At 48.2% G+C, this 27489-nt stretch overlaps 2 protein-coding genes across 10 annotated transcripts in view; one reads left to right on the forward strand and one right to left on the reverse strand.

Annotated features, from left to right (window-relative positions):
* Positions 1-17045: 17045 nt before the first annotated feature.
* LOC144780889 (zinc-regulated GTPase metalloprotein activator 1B-like) lies at positions 17046-18422 on the reverse strand. The gene has a single exon (XM_078659405.1). The coding sequence runs from the start codon at positions 18274-18276 to the stop codon at positions 17164-17166; it is 1113 nt and encodes a 370-aa protein (XP_078515531.1). The 5' UTR covers positions 18277-18422; the 3' UTR covers positions 17046-17163.
* Positions 18423-18729: 307 nt separating this feature from the next.
* HECTD1 (HECT domain E3 ubiquitin protein ligase 1) overlaps positions 18730-27489 on the forward strand; it is a 424699-nt gene continuing 415939 nt past the window's right edge. For 8 of the 9 annotated variants that reach the window (XM_078659396.1, XM_078659400.1, XM_078659398.1 and 5 more), the window contains exon 1: positions 19294-19427. The gene's annotated coding sequence lies outside the window, so the exon portion shown is untranslated. Of the gene's footprint in view, positions 18748-19293; positions 19428-27489 lie in introns of those variants that run through there. The other variant, XM_078659397.1, reaches the window with a different exon arrangement.

The raw sequence follows: 27489 nt of genomic DNA on the forward strand, positions 1-27489 counted from the left end.
TACTATCTAAAATGTACTGAAAGAGGTCAGTTATTTTTAGCAAAAAGCTGAGATACGTGTATGTAAATATTTTATGAAATATTGTATCCTGGAGCCGTGATATTTGTATCTCCAATACCCTGCTTCATGGTCTTCAACCTCCTGACACATCTCCCTGAATCACAGTTTATGTCTAAATGATGGTCATGTAAGGGCCTGGATGGGATTGTTATAGTGAACAAGAACAGTTATAGCACGTTATTGGCGAGAGAGAGAGAATGTATGTTGTCTCATTGTTGACACCAGGCAGCACATAGTGAGATCACCAGACTGGAACAGAGTGCACATTTTTTTATAAATACGTGTTTGTGCCTGAAAGGTGGTAAGAAATGTGCAGTGGCCTCAGTGCCCAATGGGGTTTCGAACATAGCTCTCTTCTCGTTTACCAGCAGGGGTGCACTAAACTCATGCACCTTTCTTGAATTAGGTTCTATGCACTATCACTCGCCATTGCATGTATCACTAGCAAAATGCACTACCAGCGCCAAATGAACATATTCTTCAGCAGATGGCAGGCCCCATCATGCTCTTTTAAGTGATCAACATTTAATGTGTTTCGAATGAAATATGTATACAATTAGAAGGGACGCGTTAGTTCTTTAGAAAGGGCGTTCCAGTTTACTTATTCAGTAGTTCGTGTGTGCTACATGCAGCGCCATATGCTGATAAACAAACAACAAAATAAATAATGGAAGAATGAAAAAGAAGGGGTCGGGAAAGAAATATAAATGAAAAAGAGATGGGATGTAAGATAAACGAGGATAAAGCAAAGTAAGGCCACTCACACAATTTGCTCATTCTGAACACTTTGGAAATAGCGCTCTCTTGGCATAGACACCTCGCGTAAAATCATAAATGAAATTTAACTTGCCGGGCTTCTGAGCTGTGAAAGCAGCCAGAGTATCATTAGTGTTACCGGGAGTAGCCGTAGTAGTAATAGTGGGAGCGTTAGGAGCAGTGTTGAGATTATGTTTTAATAACAGTATTGGTAGTAAAGCTATAGCGTCGGTAATTTTAATAGCACTATGTGATTGGCCTTTGGCCACCTCACTTGAGGCTTTCAGAGCAGCCCACACTACTTCCTTGTGGGGTTGGGAGGGGTGTTTGTGGGGCACGCTTCCTGACAGGCTGCCGCTGCTGGGTGAGGGGTGCAGGTGGGCAGCCGAGCGCTGCAGGAGTGAGAGAAGGGCAAGTTTGGGTGAGGAGATCTGGGACGGCCAATCACCCTAATATCGGGAGGCATTGAACTTGCAAGAAGGGTCGGAGGACAATTGCAGGGATGCATTGGTGACAGAGAGAGTGCACCGTGGGGTGGCAGAACGACAAGAGCGCGCAATTCTCTGCAGGGGCGTGGCTGGCATGGAAGCCACCGCGGTGGGGGAGGGCTGCATGGGTGCAGGGCTGGGAAAGGTGCTTCGGTGTCAGGGCGGCTGCCCGCAGGCCCAGGGCTCTGAGGACAAGAGGCTGCGGGGGCGGAAGGAGGGAGGCATGGTCAGAGGGGAGAGGTGGGGAGTGAAACGAGCCAAGCCATGAAAGCGAACGTGGGGTGTGTGTGGAGGGGGGTATCTGGGAAATACAATAGGAGAAAGGAGCAAGGGCAGAGAGAAGGCGAGGCGACATGGACGAGAAGAGAAGAGGAAGGGAATGTTGGAAACGAGGAGAGAGACAGGGGACGAAGTAAAGGTGGGAAAACAACGGAATGCATTGGAATAGGGGTCAGGGGCAGTGCGAAGGAGAGAATATAGAATAGACAAGGGATTGGGAGCGAAATGCAGCAATACGAATATTAACTTTAGCCATCTAGCGTGTCACATCGCAGTGTTGTTCAGGGGTAAGAAGAGAACACGTGAAACTACAGGAGATAAGGAGGCAGCAGTTCGAGAGGGAGAAGAGGCTACGTGTGGAAACAGAGAGAGGAAAGGCGGGCGGGAGCGCAAATTGTTGGAGCAGAGTCAAAGAGAGTGGGTGAAAAGGACAGGGGTGCACCGCCGTCAAGTGGCAAGAACGGGCAGGTGCAGCAGTCGCAACGATCAAAGAAGGGATGGGTGAAAGAAAAGAAGCAGTTAAAAACAAGCTCTCTGCATTGCTGTGGCGGGGGGCAGGGGAGCGGGAGCGCATTCCTTTGAAGTCAGATGCGGGGTGGCAGTCTTTGAAGTGTGATTGGGGGGGGAAGCGGCAGCCTTTGCAGTTTGATGCGAGGCACAGACAAATGGTGGTGTGTGACGTGGCTGGCCTCGTGCACGCGCCTGTCTCGCATGAACTGTGTATAATCCGCCGTTTTGGTAGACTGTTCTTTTGTCCTTACTATAATCTCGCCAGCAATGCGCAAGTGCATTGGCAGGCGAGACCTAAAAACGTTATGGTGTTGTGCCAGCAGTAGAGGACAATCTGTGTATCACAGGGTGAGAGTACATAGTACGGTGGAGAAAGAGGCACAAAATGTACTGTAAGGTGGAGAGTTCGATGAGCAATGAGCCAAGGGGAAGAGGGTTGAAGGGCAGATTTGTGGCTAAAAGGAGGCGGAGAATAACAGCATTATGTAAACAGCGTTCTTCAAATAGAAGAAAAGCAAAAGCTATTCAGCACTTGCAGCTGTAGACAGCTTTCAAAAACGGTTTGAGAACTTCACAACACACTTAAAAGCAATGGCGCGGAGAGATCACTTCAGAATTTGCCATAAATTTAGGGAAATGCAATCCTATTTTTCATACTTTGACAGGTTTGTTCTTAGGATATACAACAACAACTAAAGAGTGACTCATAGGTGCTGTGGTCAGAAATAGAACCCCAAGCTACCAGGAAAGAGGCTCAAACCAAAAGTGATGAGACGTTGTTAGTGGAACTCAAAAGTGCTGCACACACAGTGGGAAAAATAACTGATTTATAAGAAGAACCCTCACTCACCCTAGTGGTGACATGCTTCATCATAGGGTTCCCACTGGAGGAACCGAATGTCCCTCCAGTGTGCTTCAACGCCTGATTTACAGCAGAGCTGGTTGTTTTTGGGTGTGTGTTTTGTGATAGTGGTAATGAAATTAAAAGATACTAGCTGTGCCAGAACCAATTTTATTCAGTGGTCAGCTATGATCATTAAAAACTGTGTACGTGATACTTTAGAGGTAATTTTATTGACCCCTTGTATCCTCTTAAATAAAGGTCGACATGTTTCAGCTGTCTACGAATTTTATGCAGCTTTCTTCAGGACCAAAAAAGTGAATATCCCCGGTGGTCCACGCACGCTAAGGCGTGTCCAACCGAGTCGATATGATGTGTGAAAAATGGCAATATTTAAAAACAACTCACGGAATTACCCGTGTTGGCACTCCTAGAATTCCCAGGGGCCATAACAACACTTTCCTATAGTGCTATCATCATGGGCTAGCAGAGGGGGTATTCTTCACGCTACTTTTGTTGTAAAATAGCGGCTCCCCACCTGCAACCTACTTCAGTCACTGCCGCTGCCCGAATAGTTCTTACGATAGGCATACAACCTAATCAAGCTTCTATGTCAGGTATGTCAGGCCTCAAGAAATCTACTTGCCCACTCGCAATGGCAAATTAGATTTTATTGGGGCGAGGGTTTTTTAGAGCCTACTGGCCTTTTTTAGCGACCTGACAAAGAGCAGGTGTTCTGTTCATTCACAAAGGAGATGAGCCGTAAAGATGCCTATAAATTTAGTTTTTATCTTGTGACCTTTGCTCTTAGTTCAGAGACAGAGGTCAAAAGTCAATGTATGTCTTCGTACAATTAACTTTCAAGTCAGAGAAAGAAAAGTAGAGGATTTTGAACAGTGAACTGCCTGGAAATTGTGCTGTGCAAAGTGTGAAATAAAAGGCTGAACAATGTTTTTTTTTTGCTAACAGTTAAATATCTTATAAGTGAATTATACAAACATTTCAAATTATATTTCATTAGGTATGAAAGCACATTTTTAGTAACTGTGATGAAAAACAATATTTAATAGGATGATAACAAATCACAACACTTTACTTGGTGACGTGCAAATGATAATAATTTTTGGTAAAACCCAATTTCCAAAGTTTATTGTTCATACACTTTGCCTCTTTTTGCATGGTTAGCCCCCACTTATTTGTCTGATTTTGGTGTGGTTTCGATTGTAGTACACAGGGTCCCTGGCATCCAGGTTGCCTGTGCCAGTGTTTCTTCCCTAAAAAAACATATCCCCATTGCTGCTTCTGCCCCCCTGTAAGTCCCTAGTAAGTGGTACCCTGAGTGCCTAGGGTCTGGGAGCTGAAGAGGGTCTCCTTGGGTCCCCCTCACTGGGACCATGCCATAGCCCTTGCAAGCCCGGTGAAAGGAAAAATTACAAAGTAGACATGGCACCCTGCCTGTGTGTCATGCCAGCAAGCACTGTCTAATGCTAATGCAGATGGCATCCCCTGGTTGTCTATGACGTTAAAATCCATAACTAGATATATGGATTATCATCAGGACAAGAGAGTTTAACGAGCCTGAGATTACGCTGCCTGGATGGCAAGCGCGGAAAATGCGGGATCCAGGGGTTAGAGAGGTAAAATTGTCCATGCTAATTGCGTAGGTATGTCACCCCTCTAGCAGGCCTCCTAGTCCCAAGGCAGGGTGTACTATACCACAGGACACCCCTACAATATTAGGGTCCATTCCTTAAAATTGTAAGTGCCAGTGAAGTGATAGAGAGTACATGGGCTGGAAACTCGACAACTTGAATTACCCAGCACCATGGTGGCTTCACTAAACACAGGAGTTTTTGGTACCAAACTGCTCCTCTCAATCCATCCACACTGATGCCAGTGTGGGATTTATTGTATCATGTACTCAGAGGGCACATCGGAGGTACCCCCAGGTGTGGTCTCTGACAGACTGTAGACAGTCAGCCACCACCAGACATGTTTCTGGATCCCTGGGTGGAGCCCCTGCTCTCTGGGACCAGAAACATTGCACATCCTGGGCAGAGGTGTTACACCTACACCTCCAGGACGGGCCAGTGCTCGAGAGAGGAGGCTTCAAAGGCCTGTCGCCTTTGTAATGCGACCCCCAACCTCTGCTGCAGATGGCATCCCCTGGTTTACATCCCCACTTTGGGTGGGAAAACTTAGGAGAATAGGAGGTATGCCCACTTCTGCCAACTCCATCATTAAGGTGAGGCAAAGCACATCTTTCAGTCCCCATCATCTTGGAGATGGGGAGCCCCCTCTATCAGGGCCAGGTCTATGCCCCCTTCCACAGGAGGGTTGCATAATAGAGGGTGTAGTCACCCTTGGTACGGTGCCCATTGGCCCTACCAGCTACTCCCCTAAATCTAGTATTTAGGTGGCTCCCCCAGACCTAGACACTAGATCTGTGACAACCTAAGGAACAACGTATAATTAGCAAGGACCCCCTGAAGACATAGATAACATAGTTCCTAGGTCAGGGAAAGAAACTCATTTGACAAAAAACAACCTAGGCAACTTGAAGTATGAAAGGACCAGGATAGAGGGACACAGGCTGTCAATTATTATAAAATCAGAATTTTATTCTCAAATTTTAAAAAAACACAGTGAGCAGTGACATAAAACAAATATAAATGTAAATTAGTCAAAAAAATAAAAATTCCATGAATAGTGCATTGTACATAGGGTTATTTATACAGTAATTTATACATAATATAAAAACGGTTGAATTAAAAGAGAAACAAATATAAACAATGTCAAGGTAATAAAAAAGGTGGCCTAATAATTCTCTACGCGCGTTTCGGCGACCAGCGCCTTCTTCTGGAGTTGCCACGTAAATTTCTAAAAGAATGGAAAAAAGTCATGCAGGAAAATACAATTATTTATAGCAGGTAATTTAACATATTAAAAATAGACAGACTTTTATCACAAAAAATTCAGCCATAACGTGAACCCTTCTATTTTTCTAGATAACATCATGTATTTAATAAAACTGTTAGTCATTCCTTCATTTCCTTACTTATTCTAATCCCTTACTTATTCTAGTCGTTTGAGTGGGTTGGAGAAGAGAAGGAGAGGGTTGTTTTAAATTTTTATCATTACCCTAATTTTTATTCGTTATTCAGTATATGCGGACTTCTCTATTTTCCATTTAACAGGATAGATTATAGATAGACCAATAGATAGGCCTATATAGATGGAAGGTTGTTGTGGAACATCAACAAAACAGATACTATCAGGTACAGGAATTAAGTGGGTGCTTTAATCTTGTAGCTGAGAAGCAGAGAAATAGCTATTAGATATTAGTATATCGTATTTATACTTACAAGTAGCACTGAAGTGGAGATAGTGCAATGTAATCTGAGGTTTCGTGTTTTAGTCTTTTTACAACGTTCAAGCAGGCTATGATAAAGCTTTAAAAAAATAATAAAAAGATTTTAAATTGAAAACAATTACTTGTCTTTTATGATGGATACATCTTTCATATTCATTTTCGTCACTTCAAATCAATTGTTTTATTATTTTAAAAAATTATTAACTGACGATTTTTGTATCACTTCTACTATATTCATTTTGGATATTCTGTCGTACCCTTAGAGATTCAATCATCTCAATTGTGAACTTAATAAGTGAGAAGTAGAGTAAACTTATGGTTCCAGTGGTTCCACTTTTAATCTTTTGACGTTAAAAATAATATCATATCGTTCCAATGTTTTCAGACAACTGTTTTCTATTATTTATCTAATTGTTATCTCAATGGAAGAGACATTTGGTGATTTTTAAACACTCTAATATGGCTAGTTCATTCAGGATGCCCAACTGCTTAATTCAAAAATAGCGCGACTGTCACTACGGATATATGCAATGCAGAAACGCTGAAGTTACATAGAGAATGACATTTGTCTAATAGACTGTTTTCAGTTCCTCTTTAGACTATTTGTAGAGAATGAAAAATAGGTAATTCTTACCCCAGATTTAAAATCAAACTCCTTGTCGAACTTGAGATGAAGTACAATGTATTAAAAGATCTCCCTGCCTAAAAAGATATATGATGAGGTAGATTTAGGAAAAGCATACATTCATGCTATTGCGGTAATCTAATTTGGGGAACAAGGCAGGTCTAGACTGACTTACCCGAAATTAGACGGCAAGGCTCCTTTATTCCCTCGAGGTGATGTATAGATTCACGTCTCGACCGGGAGAAGTAATGGGTCTCAGATTGAGATTCAAATTAAGTGTAGTGTATTAAAAGATCTCCCTGCCTACAAGGACAAGGGAGGTAGGTTTAGGAAAAGCATACGTTTATAACATTGTGGTGATCTAGTATGGGGAACGAGGTAGGTCTAATTCGACTTACCCGAAGATAGACGGCAGAGCTCTTTAGTACTCTCGAGATAACGCACAGATTTGCTTCTTGATCGGGAGAAAAGGTGAATCTTGGATATAGTTTGCATCAATTACTATATATTAAAAGATCTCCCTGCCTGGAAAGATAAAGGAGGTGGATTTAGGAAAAGCATATGTTTATTCTGTTTGCGGGGTCTACTATGAGAAGCAAGGCAGGTCTAATTTGACTTACCCGAAGATAGACGGCAGGGCTCCTTGATTCCCTTGGAGTAACGCACAGACTCGCGTCTCGACCGGGAGGAAATGATGAATGAGGCCATGTCTCGAGGGCCGCCTTTTTATATTAATAATCACGGGTCAAATCAATTTCAGCTGAGGAAATGTTTATTTTGCTGAAAAATAGAGGAAGGACTTACTTTCTTTGGGGGCGGAAATCTCGTAGCGGGAGTTTTGGTCAGTGTTTGTTTCTACTGAAAGTAGAGATAAGACTACTCTTTCTATTCTTTTGGGGATTTTCGTGGCATCCATTACTAAGAGATGCGAGGCTCGAAACTAAAGATAGAGATAGGACTATCTTCCTTCTCATGGCATCCATTTCTGAGAGATACGGGGCTAAAAACAGAAGGAGGACTTATCCGTTTTTTTGTTTAGTATACATTCCTATTTTTTGCCCGTTGCATTAAAAAGACTTTTGTCAAGTTTTATATGGACATTATTAATTCCGCTATCGGTAATAAAAAATAAAAATTAAAAGAGAGAAAGGGGATTAAATCTTATTCCAAAAAAGCTGATGTTTATATAAGGCTCAATATACTAGGTGATTAAGATGTCATATATAATTAAAGACAGGTTTTATCCTGCAGTGTAAAAGTGGTACATCAGTCAAAAGGAAATATGTATTTGTTTGTACAAAAAATGTCTATTCTGTCTGCATGATTTACACATTTCTTTATCTGAGTTGATAAAGTACGATGTTGTCTGCATATTATGTCATACAATAGGTGAACGGCTTCATTTTTGAGGGGCGAACTAAAATCTTTCATGACAATTTTATTAGTGAATGGCATGTTCCCATGGGATTTCGCTGTTAAGTCCCTGGCTAAAGGAGTTAAAAACAAAAATCCAAAAGACTCCTCTTTTTTTCCGAATTGCAGTACCTCCTTTAGTATCAGGGGTATGTATTTTCTCTAGGATTCTCCACTTAAAATCTTCTACATTGTGTCCTTTTTCTAGGAAATGTTTCACCATCGGGGAAGCAATTTTTTTAGTTCTTATTGCTGAGCGATGCTCACTAAGGCGGGTTTGAATCATGCGTGACGTTTCTCCTACGTATCCTAGAAGGCAAGGACATTGTATGAAGTATATCACATTAGTTGATCTGCAGTTCCACATTTCTTTGGCTCTTGTGGTATGGCCATTGTGGGTGAATTCTTCTCCTTTCAGGATATTTCCACATGAAATGCATGAGGAACAGGGAAAAGTCCCTCTCACAGGGCTGTTGGTTAGAATCGATCTTTGCGTCCGATTCTCTTCTACTGAGGTATTTTTAAAACGAGAATGGACTATATACTCTTTGATATTTTTATTTCTTTTGTGTGCAAAGAGGGGCTTGGCCTTTTTTTGTCCATTGGATCAATTGCTATTTAAAATGTGCCAGTTTGAATTTATCACGTGCTTTACTTTTGCATTGACAGTTGAGTGTTTAGTTATGCACACTATTTGATCGTTTTGACACCGAAACAAAACGATCAAATAGTGTGCATAACTAAACACTCAACTGTCAATGCAAAAGTAAAGCACGTGATAAATTCAAACTGGCACATTTTAAATAGCAATTGCTCCAATGGACAAAAAATGGCCAAGCCCCTCTTTGCACACAAAAGAAATAAAAATATCAAAGAGTATATAGTCCATTCTCGTTTTAAAAATACCTCAGTAGAAGAGAATTGGACGCAAAGATCGATTCTAACCAACAGACCTGTGAGAGGGACTTTTCCCTGTTCCTCATGCATTTCATGTGGAAATATCCTGAAAGGAGAAGAATTCACCCACAATGGCCATACCACAAGAGCCAAAGAAATGTGGAACTGCAGATCAACTAATGTGATATACTTCATACAATGTCCTTGCCTTCTAGGATACGTAGGAGAAACGTCACGCATGATTCAAACCCGCCTTAGTGAGCATCGCTCAGCAATAGGAACTAAAAAAATTGCTTCCCCGATGGTGAAACATTTCCTAGAAAAAGGACACAATGTAGAAGATTTTAAGTGGAGAATCCTAGAGAAAATACATACCCCTGATACTAAAGGAGGTACTGCGATTCGGAAAAAAAGAGAAGTCTTTTGGATTTTTGTTTTTAACTCCTTTAGCCAGGGACTTAACAGCGAAATCCCATGGGAACATGCCATTCACTAATAAAATTGTCATGAAAGATTTTAGTTCGCCCCTCAAAAATGAAGCCGTTCACCTATTGTATGACATAATATGCAGACAACATCGTACTTTATCAACTCAGATAAAGAAATGTGTAAATCATGCAGATAGAATAGACATTTTTTGTACAAACAAATACATATTTCCTTTTGACTGATGTACCACTTTTACACTGCAGGATAAAACCTGTCTTTAATTATATATGACATCTTAATCACCTAGTATATTGAGCCTTATATAAACATCAGCTTTTTTGGAATAAGATTTAATCCCCTTTCTCTCTTTTAATTTTTATTTTTTATTACCGATAGCGGAATTAATAATGTCCATATAAAACTTGACAAAAGTCTTTTTAATGCAACGGGCAAAAAATAGGAATGTATACTAAACAAAAAAACGGATAAGTCCTCCTTCTGTTTTTAGCCCCGTATCTCTCAGAAATGGATGCCATGAGAAGGAAGATAGTCCTATCTCTATCTTTAGTTTCGAGCCTCGCATCTCTTAGTAATGGATGCCACGAAAATCCCCAAAAGAATAGAAAGAGTAGTCTTATCTCTACTTTCAGTAGAAACAAACACTGACCAAAACTCCCGCTACGAGATTTCCGCCCCCAAAGAAAGTAAGTCCTTCCTCTATTTTTCAGCAAAATAAACATTTCCTCAGCTGAAATTTATTTGACCCGTGATTATTAATATAAAAAGGCGGCCTTCGAGACATGGCCTCATTCATCATTTCCTCCCGGTCGAGACGCGAGTCTGTGCGTTACTCCAAGGGAATCAAGGAGCCCTGCCGTCTATCTTCGGGTAAGTCAAATTAGACCTGCCTTGCTTCTCATAGTAGACCCCGCAAACAGAATAAACATATGCTTTTCCTAAATCCACCTCCTTTATCTTTCCAGGCAGGGAGATCTTTTAATATATAGTAATTGATGCAAACTATATCCAAGATTCACCTTTTCTCCCGATCAAGAAGCAAATCTGTGCGTTATCTCGAGAGTACTAAAGAGCTCTGCCGTCTATCTTCGGGTAAGTCGAATTAGACCTACCTCGTTCCCCATACTAGATCACCACAATGTTATAAACGTATGCTTTTCCTAAACCTACCTCCCTTGTCCTTGTAGGCAGGGAGATCTTTTAATACACTACACTTAATCTGAATCTCAATCTGAGACCCATTACTTCTCCCGGTCGAGACGTGAATCTATACATCACCTCGAGGGAATAAAGGAGCCTTGCCGTCTAATTTCGGGTAAGTCAGTCTAGACCTGCCTTGTTCCCCAAATTAGATTACCGCAATAGCATGAATGTATGCTTTTTCTAAATCTACCTCATCATATATCTTTTTAGGCAGGGAGATCTTTTAATACATTGTACTTCATCTCAAGTTCGACAAGGAGTTTGATTTTAAATCTGGGGTAAGAATTACCTATTTTTCATTCTCTACAAATAGTCTAAAGAGGAACTGAAAACAGTCTATTAGACAAATGTCATTCTCTATGTAACTTCAGCGTTTCTGCATTGCATATATCCGTAGTGACAGTCGCGCTATTTTTGAATTAAGCAGTTGGGCATCCTGAATGAACTAGCCATATTAGAGTGTTTAAAAATCACCAAATGTCTCTTCCATTGAGATAACAATTAGATAAATAATAGAAAACAGTTGTCTGAAAACATTGGAACGATATGATATTATTTTTAACGTCAAAAGATTAAAAGTGGAACCACTGGAACCATAAGTTTACTCTACTTCTCACTTATTAAGTTCACAATTGAGATGATTGAATCTAAGGGTACGACAGAATATCCAAAATGAATATAGTAGAAGTGATACAAAAATCGTCAGTTAATAATTTTTTTAAATAATAAAACAATTGATTTGAAGTGACGAAAATGAATATGAAAGATGTATCCATCATAAAAGACAAGTAATTGTTTTCAATTTAAAATCTTTTTATTCTTTTTTTAAAGCTTTATCATAGCCTGCTTGAACGTTGTAAAAAGACTAAAACACGAAACCTCAGATTACATCGCACTATCTCCACTTCAGTGCTACTTGTAAGTATAAATACGATATACTAATATCTAATAGCTATTTCTCTGCTTCTCAGCTACAAGATTAAAGCACCCACTTAATTCCTGTACCTGATAGTATCTGTTTTGTTGATGTTCCACAACAACCTTCCATCTATATAGGCCTATCTATTGGTCTATCTATAATCTATCCTGTTAAATGGAAAATAGAGAAGTCCGCATATACTGAATAACGAATAAAAATGAGGGTAATGATAAAAATTTAAAACAACCCTCTCCTTCTCTTCTCCAACCCACTCAAACGACTAGAATAAGTAAGGGATTAGAACAAGTAAGGAAATGAACGAATGACTAACAGTTTTATTAAATACATGATGTTATCTAGAAAAATAGAAGGGTTCACGTTATGGCTGAGTTTTTTGTGATAAAAGTCTGTCTATTTTTAATATGTTAAATTACCTGCTATAAATAATTGTATTTTCCTGCATGACTTTTTTCCATTCTTTTAGAAATTTACGTGGCAACTCCAGAAGAAGGCGCTGGTCGCCGAAACGCGGGTAGAGAATTATTAGGCCACCTTTTTTATTACCTTGACATTGTTTATATTTGTTTCTCTTTTAATTCAACCGTTTTTATATTATGTATAAATTACTGTATAAATAAGCCTATGTACAATGCACTATTCATGGAATTTTTATTTTTTTGACTAATTTACATTTATATTTGTTTTATGTCACTGCTCACTGTGTTTTTTTAAAATTTGAGAATAAAATTCTGATTTTATAATAATTGACAGCCTGTGTCCCTCTACATCAATCCTGGTCCTTTCATACTTCAAGTTGCCTAGGTTGTTTTTTGTCAAATGAGTTACAACCTAAGGAACAGCCCTACCGGCCTGTCTGCAGCTTCTGCGAATTTGCGACCTGTCTTGCAGCAAGTGACCTCTGAAACCCTGGGCGGACTGCTGCATTTGAAAAAGACTCCAGTCTTCCGCGGACGGCAGACCTGTCCAGAAGAAACCAACTCCAAGTACTCCGGATCCAGGGGGATCCTACCCCCTCTGCACCCGATGCCCAGGACCAGAGTCTGAGTGGCTCAGACTTGCAGTGAAGTCTCCCCAGCGATCCAGACCTCGACTCCAGCATTGGCGGATCTCCACTACGGTTCCTGCAGTGTGAATCCAGAGGCTCCCCTAACCAGCTCCAGTAAGAAGACTCAGAAATCAAAAGGCACCCCCGCTCCCGAAGCCCCTGGGCCTTGGTGAGCTGAACATATGGTGCCTCGATTACCACCTACATTTCTACTAACCTCTGCTGTTGGTCTCCCTCCTGTAACCTCTGGTGCCACGCCTGCAGCATGTTTGCCAAAAGAAGAATCTCCATTGAAAAGCACTGGGCGCCCAAAGCTTAAACTGCATACTGCCGCCCCTGTGCCATTGGTGGTGTACAGTTAGTGCTGCTTTGTGGTCCACCATAGTGCCGATCCTAAACCCAAAAGTTTGGCATTGCAACGGATTTACCTACCTGCAAGCGGTGTGCTCCAGGCACCCCTAATCTCAATTGAATAACAATGGGTCAAACTCTTGATTTTGACCTCTGCCCCTAGCCGCTGGTGGTGCAGTTTTGGTAATCACCTGACACTTGCTGACCTTTGGTCCTGACACTGGAATTGTAAGTGCATTATTTGCCTGTTTAACTGCAATATTGTTTTCCCTACTGGAACACACTGAGCTGTTCTGAAAAATGAGTCGATTTTTCAAAGTGAAAAGTATTTTTAATTTAAAAACGTACTTACCTTATTGCCAAAATCTTGGTCTTAAAATAAAATACAAGGTATATTTTTCCAAAACGAGTGTGGAACTCCTTCTTGAATCATGTGTCCTTTATTGGTTAATAAATGTCTTACACTCCTATGTTAAGCCTAAGGCTGCTCATAAACACTACCACTTATAGAGCACTTTGGGTTTTACATTTAGCCCTGTACACCCTGAACTTTGTACACGGTATAACCACCTAGTGGGCATACCATATACAGAGCCAGCTTCCTAGATACACTATACAGTTTTAGCAGTAAAACTGCATGCTAGTGCAAAAGTGTGTGGTCGTTTCAATAGAAAATGTGCTGGCTGTAAATGAAAGTGCACTACCACATCATGTTTTAGTATTACATTTATCAAAAGGGAGTTTTTACACATGAACTGAGAAACATTTTGACCCCGCCTTGACGGTAATGCTCTTAGTAAAAAAGATATTTGTTGTAAACAAGGTAGGAAGGTCCCTGGGTATCAACTAGTTATGAACAACAATAGGTCCTTCAAACAGTTAAAAGTCAAAAAACAATGAATATAGACCAGAATCAGTACTATATTTAAGTTTAAGATGTCCAGCTCGACATAGGATTTAATAATATTCAAAAAAGAGATTGTTTGTGATAAATCAGAAAGTAAACGAGTGGGACACAGTCCTGTATCCTTTAAGAACAAACAGAGACAATCACAAATAAACACACCTTTTTCAGGCAAAACACACAGCTTTTCGCCAATACAAATAATGGGGCAAGCTTTTAGAACTAAACAGTGATGCACTTGTTTTAACAAATGAGTTTAACGTGCATGCTGTTGAAGGACTCGATGACGTTTCGATCCATAACTAGATATATGGATTATCATCAGGATAAGAGAGTTTAACAAGCCTGATATTACGCTGCCTGGATGGCGAGCACGGAAAATGCGGAATCCAGGGGTTAGAGAGGTAAAATTGTCCATGCTAATTGCGTAGGATATGGTTGAGAACCATGATGAAGTGGCTGGATGGCCAACACGGGTTAGTTACGGCTCCAGAGGTACCTGAAGGGTGTCCTTGGGTTTGAAAGCGGCTGCTTTTTGCCGATCACAAGTTAAGCCGGTAGTTCATTGCTGTCTGACAAGCAGAATCGCTGGTTCACAACCATATCCTATGCAATTAGCTTGGACAATTTTACCTCTCTAACCCCTGGATCCCGCATTTCCCACGCTCAACATCCAGGAAGCGTAATTTCAGGCTTGTTAAACTCTTGTCCTGATGATGATCCATGTACCTAGTTATGGTTTGAAAGGTCTCAGACTCCTTAAACAGCATGCATGTTAAATTCATGACGGCTCAAAAGCACCCTGCACCCAGCCGCCTGAGTGCCCATGGCAGTGCAACCTGTGTCCTATCCTACTTCCCCATTTGCCCTGAGCAAGTGACCAGGAGCCCAGCTCCCACAGCCGCGTGACCTGCTAGCCAGTAGCCACCAACCAAAGGCCCCCTGCCTCTCATTGGAAAACATTGGGCCTAATTACCTCTGCACCCGGCTGCCCCTGTGCCGCTGAGGGTGTACCAACTGTACCTACCTGACCCTGGGAGACCCCCGAGTCTATGCCCAGAACATTAACTCTGCAACTCGAATACTTACCTAAAAGCTGATAACTCACTTTTCTTCCATAGGCTGACATTGACTGGTTACACTCAGAAATTCGCCGAAGTGTGGAGTTTTGGAACTTTAAAATATTCATCTAAAATAAGCCAAACAACGAATTCCGATTCACTCACCTGTGATCAGGAGAGACCTCCGTGCTGCACCTTCTAGCTCAGCACAAACCCTGAACAAACATTTTAACCGCACTTACCAGTAACCTGAATTTTCTTCCATAGGAAACCATTGAATGTTTTTCTGTGAAATTTCTTCCAAGTATCGATTTTTGCAAACTACAAATATTCTTTAAAAACCGTACCAACTACCAAAACGTAATTACTTACCTGTTGTAGATAGAGGACCCAGTGTTGAACCTAGGAGTCCAGTACTGGATTACAAAAGTAACGAGAACCAACTTTACCTGCAACCTGAATTTCCTTCCATAGGATAACATTGGTAATTTCAGCTGAGAAAGTGCCTGTCAACTTTTAAAATACAATAATATTCCTTAAAAATCACTACTATAACCAAAAAACTTTTACTTAACTGTTTACAGCTCATGTCCTGAGACTGAATCTAGGATCCAGTCCAGTGGTTAGAAAAGTAATCTACACAGTAACTAATTGCATTCAACTAAAAATTCCCATTGAGCGCAATGTTGCATTGTGTTGTCTATTGCAAGAAACTAACTATTGCATTCAAAAAGTCCATTGACTATTTGAAAAGTACTTAACTAAAGTAACTCATTCTGAGAAAGTAAACTTTACTACCTTGTTGGTTCTAAAATAAAACAACTATATCTTTTGATACAAAACAATTGGCCTAGAGTTCAGTTCTTGAGTGTGCGAGACTATTTGCTGAGTGAGTACAAGAAATGCTTACACTGTCCTCTAATACTGCCTTACTGCTTGACCAAGCTACCACTTTAGAGAGTACGGTTATATCAAAATTTAGCCTCTGCCAATGCCTCTGGGGAGTGTGGACTCTGTGCACCATGTACCTTACTTGGTCCAGGGTATACAGTTACTTTCTTACAGGTCACGTGTACCATATATGCGAGCTAGATTTTTATTATATATGGAGCAAACGTTTAGTCTATTAAATCACACAAGATTTTTTTTTTACAGCAGGAATCCGGAACTGACATATTTGAAGGTGCTTGAGATAATGAAAAAAGGCAGGTCTGTAAAATAAAATATTTGCCTAGGATCACACAATTTGAGACCAGTTTACTGATTAAGTACATTACAGTTACATTGAGTAGATTATTCAAGTTACTTGCCCTGCAGGTCTAGTAATGTTTTTATGATTTTTCGAGGCCTGAGTTTGCATAATTTTTTTCCTGATAAGAAAGTTGTCCTACTTAAAATCTCTGGATGTTGAGTCAAAGATTTCTACTGCATACCCAAGACTGATTATCTGTTAAATAGCCTTACCTCCCTGTAACAAGCTATACATTATCATGTGATGAGACACCTGTAAAGTTTCTGAAATGGAACCATTTCTGAAACTTGAATAAAAGTAGTTCATTAATCTTTATAAAGTACTTTGCTGAGATTTGAATCACTATAACACAATATACAAAATTAAGATCAAGACAAGTGGAGTACTTGTTACGTAGTGAGATTTAAGAGTGGTTGTCTACTTTAGTGACACTAGTCTTGATTTTACTTTCTTAATTAACCTTACAGATAGAACTTCATGTTACATCCCATAAGTTATTACTTTCTACAACGCGTTTAATTGTAATACTTGTACAACATCACTTGTGATGTCATTGGATGAAAGACTGCAAAATATGGACGTCTTTATTGAAACAGTTACTACTAGAGAAAAATATTTGCCTTTATTGCCAATATTTTAAAACGTTGTAGTTACAGTCAGTCTGGTGGCAATGTAGATATTTACAGTAAACTCAAACTTTTAACTTTATCCGTGTACATCAACTGTTTGTTTCTTCAGACACTGAACTGATAAAGAGGTGCTTGAGGATGTCCTTGTCCAAGTTTCTACCTATGAAGACCATCCGATTAGTTCTTTCATCGTCCTTCTCCCAGGTCACCAGTGTCTCCTCGAGGTCGTACAGCTCGTGTACCCCTTGCACTATGACTTGCTGAGTCTTGCCCTTCAGAGACACCAGTCCTTTCAATCGTATGACTTCCATGGGGTTCCCCGTCCGGTCTCTCGCGCTCTTCTCCCACAGCAGGTTCTGGATGTATATATTGAGGTCTTCTTCGCCGATGCTTCCCGGGACCTCGAAGGTGACGGTGACAATGCTCAGGTCCAAGTGCGGGCGGGTGGTCTCCAGCTGCCGCAGTTTCTCCTGCAGACTCGTGCTGGAGAGCCTGTCGAAGGAGTGCAGATCCAGCACGTCCGAGACGTCCACCCTGGCCCTCTGCGTCTCCAGCAGCTTGACGCAGCCGTTGATGGAGCGCACGGCGGCTCGCAGCGCCTCCAGCTCCGCCGGCGGCACCAGGTCCGTCTTGTTGATGATGAGCAGGTCGGCCAGGGCCACCTGCCGGGCCGCCTCGTTGACCAGCCCCCCGGCCTTCTCCTCGCGCAGCTGCCGCAGCCCGTACTTGGCGTCCACCACCGACACGATGCCGTCCAGGTAGAGCTCGCTGCCCAGCTCGGCGTCCACCCAGAAGACGGCGGCCACGGCGCCCGGGTCGGCCAGGCCGGTGGTCTCCAGCAGGATGTAGTCGAAGCGGCCCCTGCGGCGCATGAGGCTCTCGATGGCCTGCACGCCGCGGTCCTTGACGGAGCAGCAGAGGCAGCCGTTGCGCAGCTCCAGCCACTCCTCGTACAGCTCCCCGGCCTGGCCCACGGCCAGCGGCTTCTCCAGCGCGCCGCCCTCGCCGAACTCGTTCAGGATGACGGCGATGCGCTTGTGGTGCTGCTCGGACAGGATGTGCTGCAGCAGCGTGCTCTTGCCCGCGCCCAGGTAGCCGGTGATGATGGTGACGGGGATGCGGGCGGCCTGAGGCGGCGGCGGCTCGGGGATGGGGATGAGCTCCGGGCAGTCCTCCTCGTCCTCCGAGCCGGAGTCGGCCATTGGAGCTGCTGCTGCGGGGGGTCCTGGACTCTACACCCACCCCCAGTACCCTCCGACCCCCTCACGTTCTCCTCACACCCCCTCAAACTACCCTCACACAACGGCCAATGTTTACTTCAGCCTCACCCGGAACCACTAGCGCCTGTCGCCTGCGACCGGAAGTCATCACACGCATGACGCACCGGGAATACGGCGTGACGCACAGTCACTTGATGGTGCACCGTTGCTTAGCGACTTTCTTCTAACCCGAACTAAAAACGGGTCGCTTGGTCTTTAGACTTGTGCACGCGCTCTAGCTCTGACGTCTGGTATTGCGCAAGACGTCAAAACGAGACTCCAGGCCCAATCACGTGCGGACGGAAGTGACGCACTATGGATGCAGGGCTGAAGTCTTTGCCCATTAGTCCAACGCTACGACGCGGTCGGGCTGCTTCTGGCGCCCCCTGTTGGAGAGATTTGGCACTGCATACGGTATAAATTGATGCGGCCCAACGAGCCCCGGGTGCTCTGCTCTGGCGCTCCGTACCATCGGAGTAATGCCCGTTGTTTCTGAGATTCTTGTTCGTTTGTGGATTTTACACGTGAACAGAGGGTCAGGAAAAATAAAAAATGTGATTTTGTTTTTATAGCTCGTTCCTCCCCGGTGTCGGTCAGAGTCTCCCAGACGGAGTCTGATTCGACGCGACTCTCGCCCCGTCGTGGCAGAAACGGTGCGGGCGGGGACGAGACACAATGACGGTCCCTTCCCGGAGCCGCCGTCACTCTCTCCAGCGCGGCCGTCCCCGGAACTGCAGGTTGTTTCTCTGGTTCTCAGTCCCTGTTGCTGCCGTTCCTTCCTCGGGCGGGCGGGTTCACAGCGCCTCTCGCGGTCAGCGGCGGTACTGCAGCTGCGCCTCCGCTCTGTGGCGTCGTCGCGCGGCAGCGCTCGCGCCCCCTCCCGGCCGCGCGCGGCGCTGCGTGTTAATGCTGTGTTTGCCGTCCCCGCCGCCGCGCTCCCCGCGCGCTCCTGCAGCGCCCCCTCTGGCCGGCCCCGGGAGCGGGGGGCGGGCTCTGGCAGTGACTCGGGTTCCTGTGACTCGCTGCGCCGCCCGTGTCCGGCTCTGCGGCGCCTCTGTCCCGGCGCTGCCCCTGCTCCCCGCGGGCCCGAGGCGGTGAGTGACCCCCGGGGGGGAGGGAAGGAGGGCCCCGAGGGCGGCCTGGGGGGAGGGAGGGGGCAAGGAAGCAGCCCCGGGCGGAAGGACTCACGGGAGGCCCGGGCGGGGGCAGAGGGCCCCGGAGCCCCCACCGGCCCCCAGGCCCAGGAGTGACCGAGACACCGGTAACCCCCAAACTAGAGCCGGCTGACTCCCTACACCCCCTGACTGAAGCTACCTGCCCCCCCCCCCCACTCCAGGGGCTCCCCCTGTCCACCCCTCACACTCCAGGGGCTCCCCCCGTCCACCCCTCACTCCAGGGGCTCCCCCCGTCCACCCCTCACTCCAGGGGCTCCCCCTGTCCACCCCTCACTCCAGGGGCTCCCCCTGTCCACCCCTCACTCCAGGGGCTCCCCCTGTCCACCCCTCACACTCCAGGGGCTCCCCCCCGTCCACCCCTCACACTCCAGGGGCTCCCCCCTGTCCACCCCTCACACTCCAGAGGCTCCCCCTGTCCACCTCTCACACTCCAGAGGCTCCCCCTGTCCACCCCTCACACTCCAGGGGCTCCCCCTGTCCACCCCTCACACTCCAGGGGCTCCCCCGTCCACCCCTCACACTCCAGAGGCTCCCCCTGTCCACCCCTCACACTCCAGGGGCTCCCCCCGTCCACCCCTCACTCCAGGGGCTCCCCCTGTCCACCCCTCACTCCAGGGGCTCCCCCTGTCCACCCCTCACACTCCAGGGGCTCCCCCCCGTCCACCCCTCACACTCCAGGGGCTCCCCCCTGTCCACCCCTCACACTCCAGAGGCTCCCCCTGTCCACCTCTCACACTCCAGAGGCTCCCCCTGTCCACCCCTCACACTCCAGGGGCTCCCCCTGTCCACCCCTCACACTCCAGGGGCTCCCCCGTCCACCCCTCACACTCCAGGGGCTCCCCCTGTCCACCTCTCACACTCCAGAGGCTCCCCCTGTCCACCCCTCACACTCCAGGGGCTCCCCCTGTCCACCCCTCACACTCCAGGGGCTCCCCCCTGTCCACCCCTCACACTCCAGGGGCTCCCCCCTGTCCACCCCTCACACTCCAGGGGCTCCCCCCTGTCCACCCCTCACACTCCAGGGGCTCCCCCTGTCCACCCCTCACACTCCAGGGGCTCCCCCTGTCCACCTCTCACACTCCAGAGGCTCCCCCTGTCCACCCCTCACACTCCAGGGGCTCCCCCTGTCCACCCCTCACACTCCAGGGGCTCCCCCTGTCCACCCCTCACACTCCAGGGGCTCCCCCTGTCCACCCCTCACACACCAGAGGCTCCCCCTGTCCACCCCTCACACTCCAGGGGCTCCCCCCGTCCACCCCCCACACTCCAGAGGCTCCCCCCGTCCACCCCTCACACTCCAGGGGCTCCCCCGTCCATCCCTCACACCCCAGGGGCTCCCCCTGTCCACCCCTCACACTCCAGGGGCTCCCCCCTGTCCACCCCTCACACTCCAGGGGATCCCCCCGTCCACCCCTCACACTCCAGGGGCTCCCCCCTGTCCACCCCTCACACTCCAGGGGCTCCCCCCTGTCCACCCCTCACACTCCAGGGGATCCCCCTGTCCACCCCTCACACTCCAGGGGCTCCCCCCTGTCCACCCCTCACACTCCAGAGGCTCCCCCTGTCCACCCCTCACACTCCAGAGGCTCCCCCTGTCCACCCCTCACACTCCAGGGGCTCCCCCCGTCCACCCCTCACACTCCAGGGGCTCCCCCCTGTCCACCCCTCACACTCCAGGGGCTCCCCCCGTCCACCCCTCACACTCCAGGGGCTCCCCCCGTCCACCCCTCACACTCCAGGGGCTCCCCCCGTCCACCCCTCACTCCAGGGGCTCCCCCTGTCCACCCCTCACACTCCAGGGGCTCCCCCTGTCCACCCCTCACACTCCAGGGGATCCCCCTGTCCACCCTCACACTCCAGGGGCTCCCCCCGTCCGCCCCTCACACTCCAGGGGCTCCCCCTGTCCACCCCTCACACTCCAGGGGCTCCCCCTGTCCACCCCTCACACTCCAGGGGATCCCCCTGTCCACCCCTCACACTCCAGGGGCTCCCCCCGTCCACCCCTCACACTCCAGAGGCTCCCCCTGTCCACCCCTCACACTCCAGAGGGCTCCCCCTGTCCACCCCTCACACTCCAGGGGCTCCCCCTGTCCACCCCTCACACTCCAGAGGCTCCCCCTGTCCACCCCTCACACTCCAGGGGCTCCCCCTGTCCACCCCTCACACTCCAGGGGCTCCCCCTGTCCACCCCTCACACTCCAGGGGCTCCCCCCGTCCACCCCTCACACTCCAGGGGCTCCCCCTGTCCACCCCTCACACTCCAGGGGCTCCCCCTGTCCACCCCTCACACTCCAGGGGCTCCCCCTGTCCACCCCTCACACTCCAGGGGCTCCCCCTGTCCACCCCTCACACTCCAGGGGATCCCCCCGTCCACCCCTCACACTCCAGGGGCTCCCCCGTCCACCCCTCACACTCCAGGGGCTCCCCCTGTCCACCCCTCACACACCAGGGGCTCCCCCGTCCACCCCCACACACCAGAGGCTCCCCCCGTCCACCCCTCACACTCCAGGGGCTCCCCCGTCCATCCCTCACACTCCAGGGGCTCCCCCCGTCCACCCCTCACACTCCAGAGGCTCCCCCCGTTCACACTCCAGGGGCTCCCCCTGTCCACCCCTCACACACCAGGGGCTCCCCCTGTCCACCCCTCACACTCCAGGGGCTCCCCCTGTCCACCCCTCACACTCCAGGGTATCCCCCTGTCCACCCCTCACACTCCAGAGGCTCCCCCCGTCCATCCCTCACACTCCAGGGGCTCCCCCCGTCCACCCCCCACACTCCAGAGGCTCCCCCCGTCCACCCCTCACACTCCAGGGGCTCCCCCGTCCATCCCTCACACCCCAGGGGCTCCCCCTGTCCACCCCTCACACACCAGAGGCTCCCCCTGTCCACCCCTCACACTCCAGGGTCTCCCCCCGTCCACCCCTCACACTCCAGGGGCTCCCCCTGTCCACCCCTCACACTCCAGGGGCTCCCCCCGTCCACCCCTCACACTCCAGGGGCTCCCCCGTCCACCCCTCACACTCCAGGGGCTCCCCCTGTCCACCCCACACTCCAGGGGATCCCCCTGTCCACCCCTCACACTCCAGGGGCTCCCCCTGTCCACCCCTCACACTCCAGAGGCTCCCCCTGTCCACCCCACACTCCAGGGGCTCCCCCCGTCCACCCCTCACACTCCAGGGATCCCCCCGTCCACCCCTCGCACACCAGGGGCTCCCCCCGTCCACCCCTCGCACTCCAGGGGCTCCCCCCGTCCACCCCTCACACTCCAGGGGCTCCCCCTGTCCACCCCTCACACTCCAGGGGCTCCCCCTGTCCACCCCTCACACTCCAGGGGCTCCCCCTGTCCACCCCACACTCCAGAGGGCTCCCCCTGTCCACCCCTCACACTCCAGAGGGCTCCCCCTGTCCACCCCTCACACTCCAGCGTCTCCCCCTGTCCACCCCTCACACTCCAGAGGGCTCCCCCTGTCCACCCCTCACACTCCAGAGGGCTCCCCCTGTCCACCCCTCACACTCCAGAGGCTCCCCCTGTCCACCCCTCACACTCCAGAGGGCTCCCCCTGTCCACCCCACACTCCAGGGGCTCCCCCTGTCCACCCCTCACACTCCAGGGATCCCCCCGTCCACCCCTCACACACCAGGGGCTCCCCCCGTCCACCCCTCACACTCCAGGGGCTCCCCCTGTCCACCCCTCACACTCCAGAGGCTCCCCCTGTCCACCCCTCACACTCCAGAGGGCTCCCCCTGTCCACCCCTCACACTCCAGCGTCTCCCCCTGTCCACCCCTCACACTCCAGAGGCTCCCCCTGTCCACCCCTCACACTCCAGAGGGCTCCCCCTGTCCACCCCTCACACTCCAGAGGGCTCCCCCTGTCCACCCCTCACACTCCAGAGGCTCCCCCTGTCCACCCCTCACACACCAGAGGCTCCCCCTGTCCGCCCCTCACACACCAGGGGCTCCCCTTGTCCACCCCTCACACACCAGGGGCTCCCCCTGTCCACCCCTCACACACCAGGGGCTCCCCCGTCCACCCCCACACACCAGAGGCTCCCCCCGTCCACCCCTCACACTCCAGGGGCTCCCCCCGTCCACCCCTCACACTCCAGGGGCTCCCCCTGTCCACCCCCACACTCCAGGGGCTCCCCATGTCCACCCCTCACTCACCAGGGGCTCCCCCCGTCCACCCCTCACACTCCAGAGGCTCCCCCTGTCCACCCCTCACACACCAGAGGCTCCCCCTGTCCGCCCCTCACACACCAGAGGCTCCCCCTGTCCGCCCCTCACACACCAGAGGCTCCCCCTGTCCGCCCCTCACACACCAGAGGCTCCCCCTGTCCGCCCCTCACTCACCAGGGGCTCCCCCCGTCCACCCCTCACACACCAGAGGCTCCCCCTGTCCGCCCCTCACTCACCAGGGGCTCCCCCCGTCCACCCCTCACACACCAGAGGCTCCCTCTGACCTGTGTAGGGCTTTCTGGAGGACAGAAACGTGTTTATTTTTCTCCAGTGGGTTTTATGTTATGCAGACGTGGAGTAATTTTAATCATGTGATACGCAGGTTTCATTTGTATGGTGTGAAAGGATATTTCAAAGTGTTGTTCTGTGATTGCGGACTAAACGAATAAAAAAAAGTGATGAGGTTTATTATTTAATTAAAGAACTCCACTCGCCCTCTCTCTTTGCATGTTTATATTGCTCAGGTCCCACTGTTGAGGGCGACAGTGACTTTGTGCCCATATTCTTCCTTCTGTTAACCAAGTCGAACTATCCCTCTGTCTTTTTGCAATTTTATGAACCTCTTCCAAATATACCTTGTAAATAGCTCTCGAGGGAGACCCTTGCGTACTGATGATCTGCGCATGCCGATGATTAAGCTTGGCACTGGGTGGGGGTTGCTGTCAATATACATTAAATGCTAAATTGGAGACTTGATGGATTCTGAAAGGGTATCCATGCTTTGCCCACAAAGAATAGGGCTCTTCTGTGTCTACCCTACATTTGAGTTGTCTTGTATTTTTTGTAGTTTTCTGCTGGCCTCAACATGCCCCATGCCAGTTGTCCCCTCTTGGCTCCCCACATGCCAGGGGCTACCCGTGGCCCCTCCTTTCCAGTGTCAGAGGGCCCCCTCCCAAATAATTGCAGAGGCTTCCTCTTGATCCCTCTCTCGCGCCATGGGGCTTAGTCTTAGCATTCCCCGTTCGAGGAACTCCCTCTTAGCCCCTCTTTCACATGTTCCAACTGCTCCCCCCCTTGCCCTAGGCTCCCCTTAATTAACTATACAAAAGAGGGCTAACCTATGTTATCGTGATCTCTTCGGACCGAAAGATCTGTTGCGGGGTCCTAGTAGATCTCAAGAAAGTAAGGATCAGCACCCAGGTGAATTAGTGCTATCCTGGCATCTCTTGGATATTTTTGTAGGATCCTCACCCACAGGTACCACCTGTGGCATGCTTCATCATCGGATCCTCGCTCACTACACCTAGTGTGAGTGGATGGGCTCTATGCAGTTTGTAAGCAAAGTTGTTATTCGGAGAAAGAGGGATTATCTGTGAATTAAAATTGCCTTTGGAATCCTAGCTCTTTTTAATATAAAGATCCTTTGGCAGAGATGTTTTGTGGGTGACCCAAGCCAGCAGACAAACAACATGAGGCATGCATGCAGCATACAGATCACCACATCCCTTTTCCTCTCTATGTCTTAAATTTTAGTTGGGATTCTCGAGGCAGTGCGCGATCCCTGTAGTCACACATTCGTCGAGGGACATCGGCCTCCGTTTTTATCTATTCGGCTTCCTGCATGCCTTACGTGCTTCATGTTTGTCTGACTGAACTAGTCTAGAGTTGGAAATACCAACCACAAATCATGGGGATTAAATATAGTTCTTGGTCCTGAAGAAAGCCTACTGACCCTTGGTCACATACTATAGGTTGAAACATGTCGACCTTTCGATGTTTTGGATCATTATACCCACGCAATATCTCACTGTTTTTAACTCTGCCAAAGGACCTTTATATTAAAAGAAGCTAGGATCCCAAAGGCATTTTGAATGCACTGATAATCTATCTCTCATTCGTAGAAGAACTCTGCTTACAAACTGCGTTGAGCCCGCCCACTCACTCTAGGTGTAGTGGGTGAGGATCTGATGATGAAGCATGCCACAGGTGGTACCTGTGGGTGAGGATCCTACAAAAAGAGAAGCCAGGGTTGCACTAATTCACATGGGTGTGGATCCTTCACTTTCTTGAGATTTACTAGGACCCGCCACAATAACATAAATTAACCTTCTTTTGTGTAGTTACCTGTAATAGTCTGTGATGCTGAAGGTTGCCCCTTACATAGCTTATCACTCCCTCTTCTGGTCATATACATTCCACTTACCCCTATCAATACATCCGGTTAATAGCTGAGCCCAGCCTGATCCAAAAACTGACCCTGTCTTATATATTTGAAAACCGGTGTCATCCTTCATACATATCTCTTACTAACACAGTATTGACTCCCACACTACCCTATCGACTGCCTCACTATCTACTACCACACTCTATCCACTACCACAACTTCCCCTTGATGAAGCTCCCCATTGCTACTCATGGTGCCACAACCATCCAATAACCTTGATAACCCTCATACCACTACCATAAGTCGCCCATGCTTCTATAACCCCAAACGCTGTCGGTTGTAGCCACTAAGTGCTTCCCCTGAGGCCATAACTTCAAATGACTCTCCTGATACCTTCCCCACCTTCCTGGGACCAAAACCCACATTGTCACATATGAAGACCCCACAGCATACATCATTCATCACATCGCTGGGGCCACCCCTGTGATGCCTTAGTTTTTTTTTTAAAAACAGTTTTATTGATTTTGTGCACACAACATACATACTTGATTCATAGACGGCTCTATTCTCAGCATGTACAGTGATGTAACTTCAGTGTCAATCCCAGACAACAGTCCCTAACCAATGGATCCAACCTCCCCCACTACCCCCAACCCCCCTTGTCAGTGCGCCTCCATCCCCCCACTACGATGTGCCAGAAATGTTCTAGAGGAAGCAGGCGGTTACCCCCCTCGTTGCCCTCCCAATTCGATATCCAGACGGAAGCCAAGAATGTAGCCTTGCATTGGCCGGGAATCGAACCCGGGCCTCCAGCGTGGCAGGCGAGAATTCCTGTGATGCCTTAGTTGATGCTATAATAATTTACATATCATTACCATAATGTGTGCCGGTCACATGCAATCCTCCCTCCTCTGATACAACAAAACCCTAACGCTACTCGGGCATCTCTGTCCCCCTGTAACCCTGCCTGGTCCCTGGCTCCATGACACTTGTTTCTTAAATTAAACGAAGGGGACGGATTCTACTTATAATGCCTGATCTGCCTTAAGGATGGTGGGGCACCTGACCTCCATTGGCCCAGGGTGGGTGGCTACCTGGCCCCCAACTGTTCCTGAAGTGGGTGGGGTCTGTCCCCCTTAGCTCGTGGACATGGTGGGCGCCTGCACCACGAGCCCCGGAAGTGGGTGGGGTTATTTCTAAGCTTGGCATGGTGCTCGCTGCATATCCTGGCAAACAGGGCTGTGCCAATCTCCTTCCCTCCCTGCTTAGGAAGGGTTTGTTCTTCTGTGCTCGCTCAGGCCCCTTTGTTCCCTGCTGCCCAGGATCTTTGTTCAGGAAGTGATCCAGCTGCCTATTCACAGAAGCTCTTCACCCAGACACAATTCCAGGCAGTGCTGTCTGTTTTCTGTCCCAGGCTTACAGTTGTTTGAAGCCGGTTTTCTTCTTTGAGGTACTTTTGGTACATAATGTTTCCAGACATTTAGTTCCAATTATTTTCATAATCCCTGTGTCTTTATCCACATCTCAAACTTGTTTTATTTTTTTTAAATTGAGCAAGTATTCCTTGTTCCTGGACGCTCTCCATGAGCTCTATTCACAGTCTGTGTGCTAGAGGGCTGTCTTTGAGCTGGAGTCTTTGT

The sequence above is a fragment of the Lissotriton helveticus genome, chromosome 9, assembly GCF_964261635.1.
Source record: "Lissotriton helveticus chromosome 9, aLisHel1.1, whole genome shotgun sequence".
Classification (NCBI taxonomy): domain Eukaryota; kingdom Metazoa; phylum Chordata; class Amphibia; order Caudata; family Salamandridae; genus Lissotriton; species Lissotriton helveticus.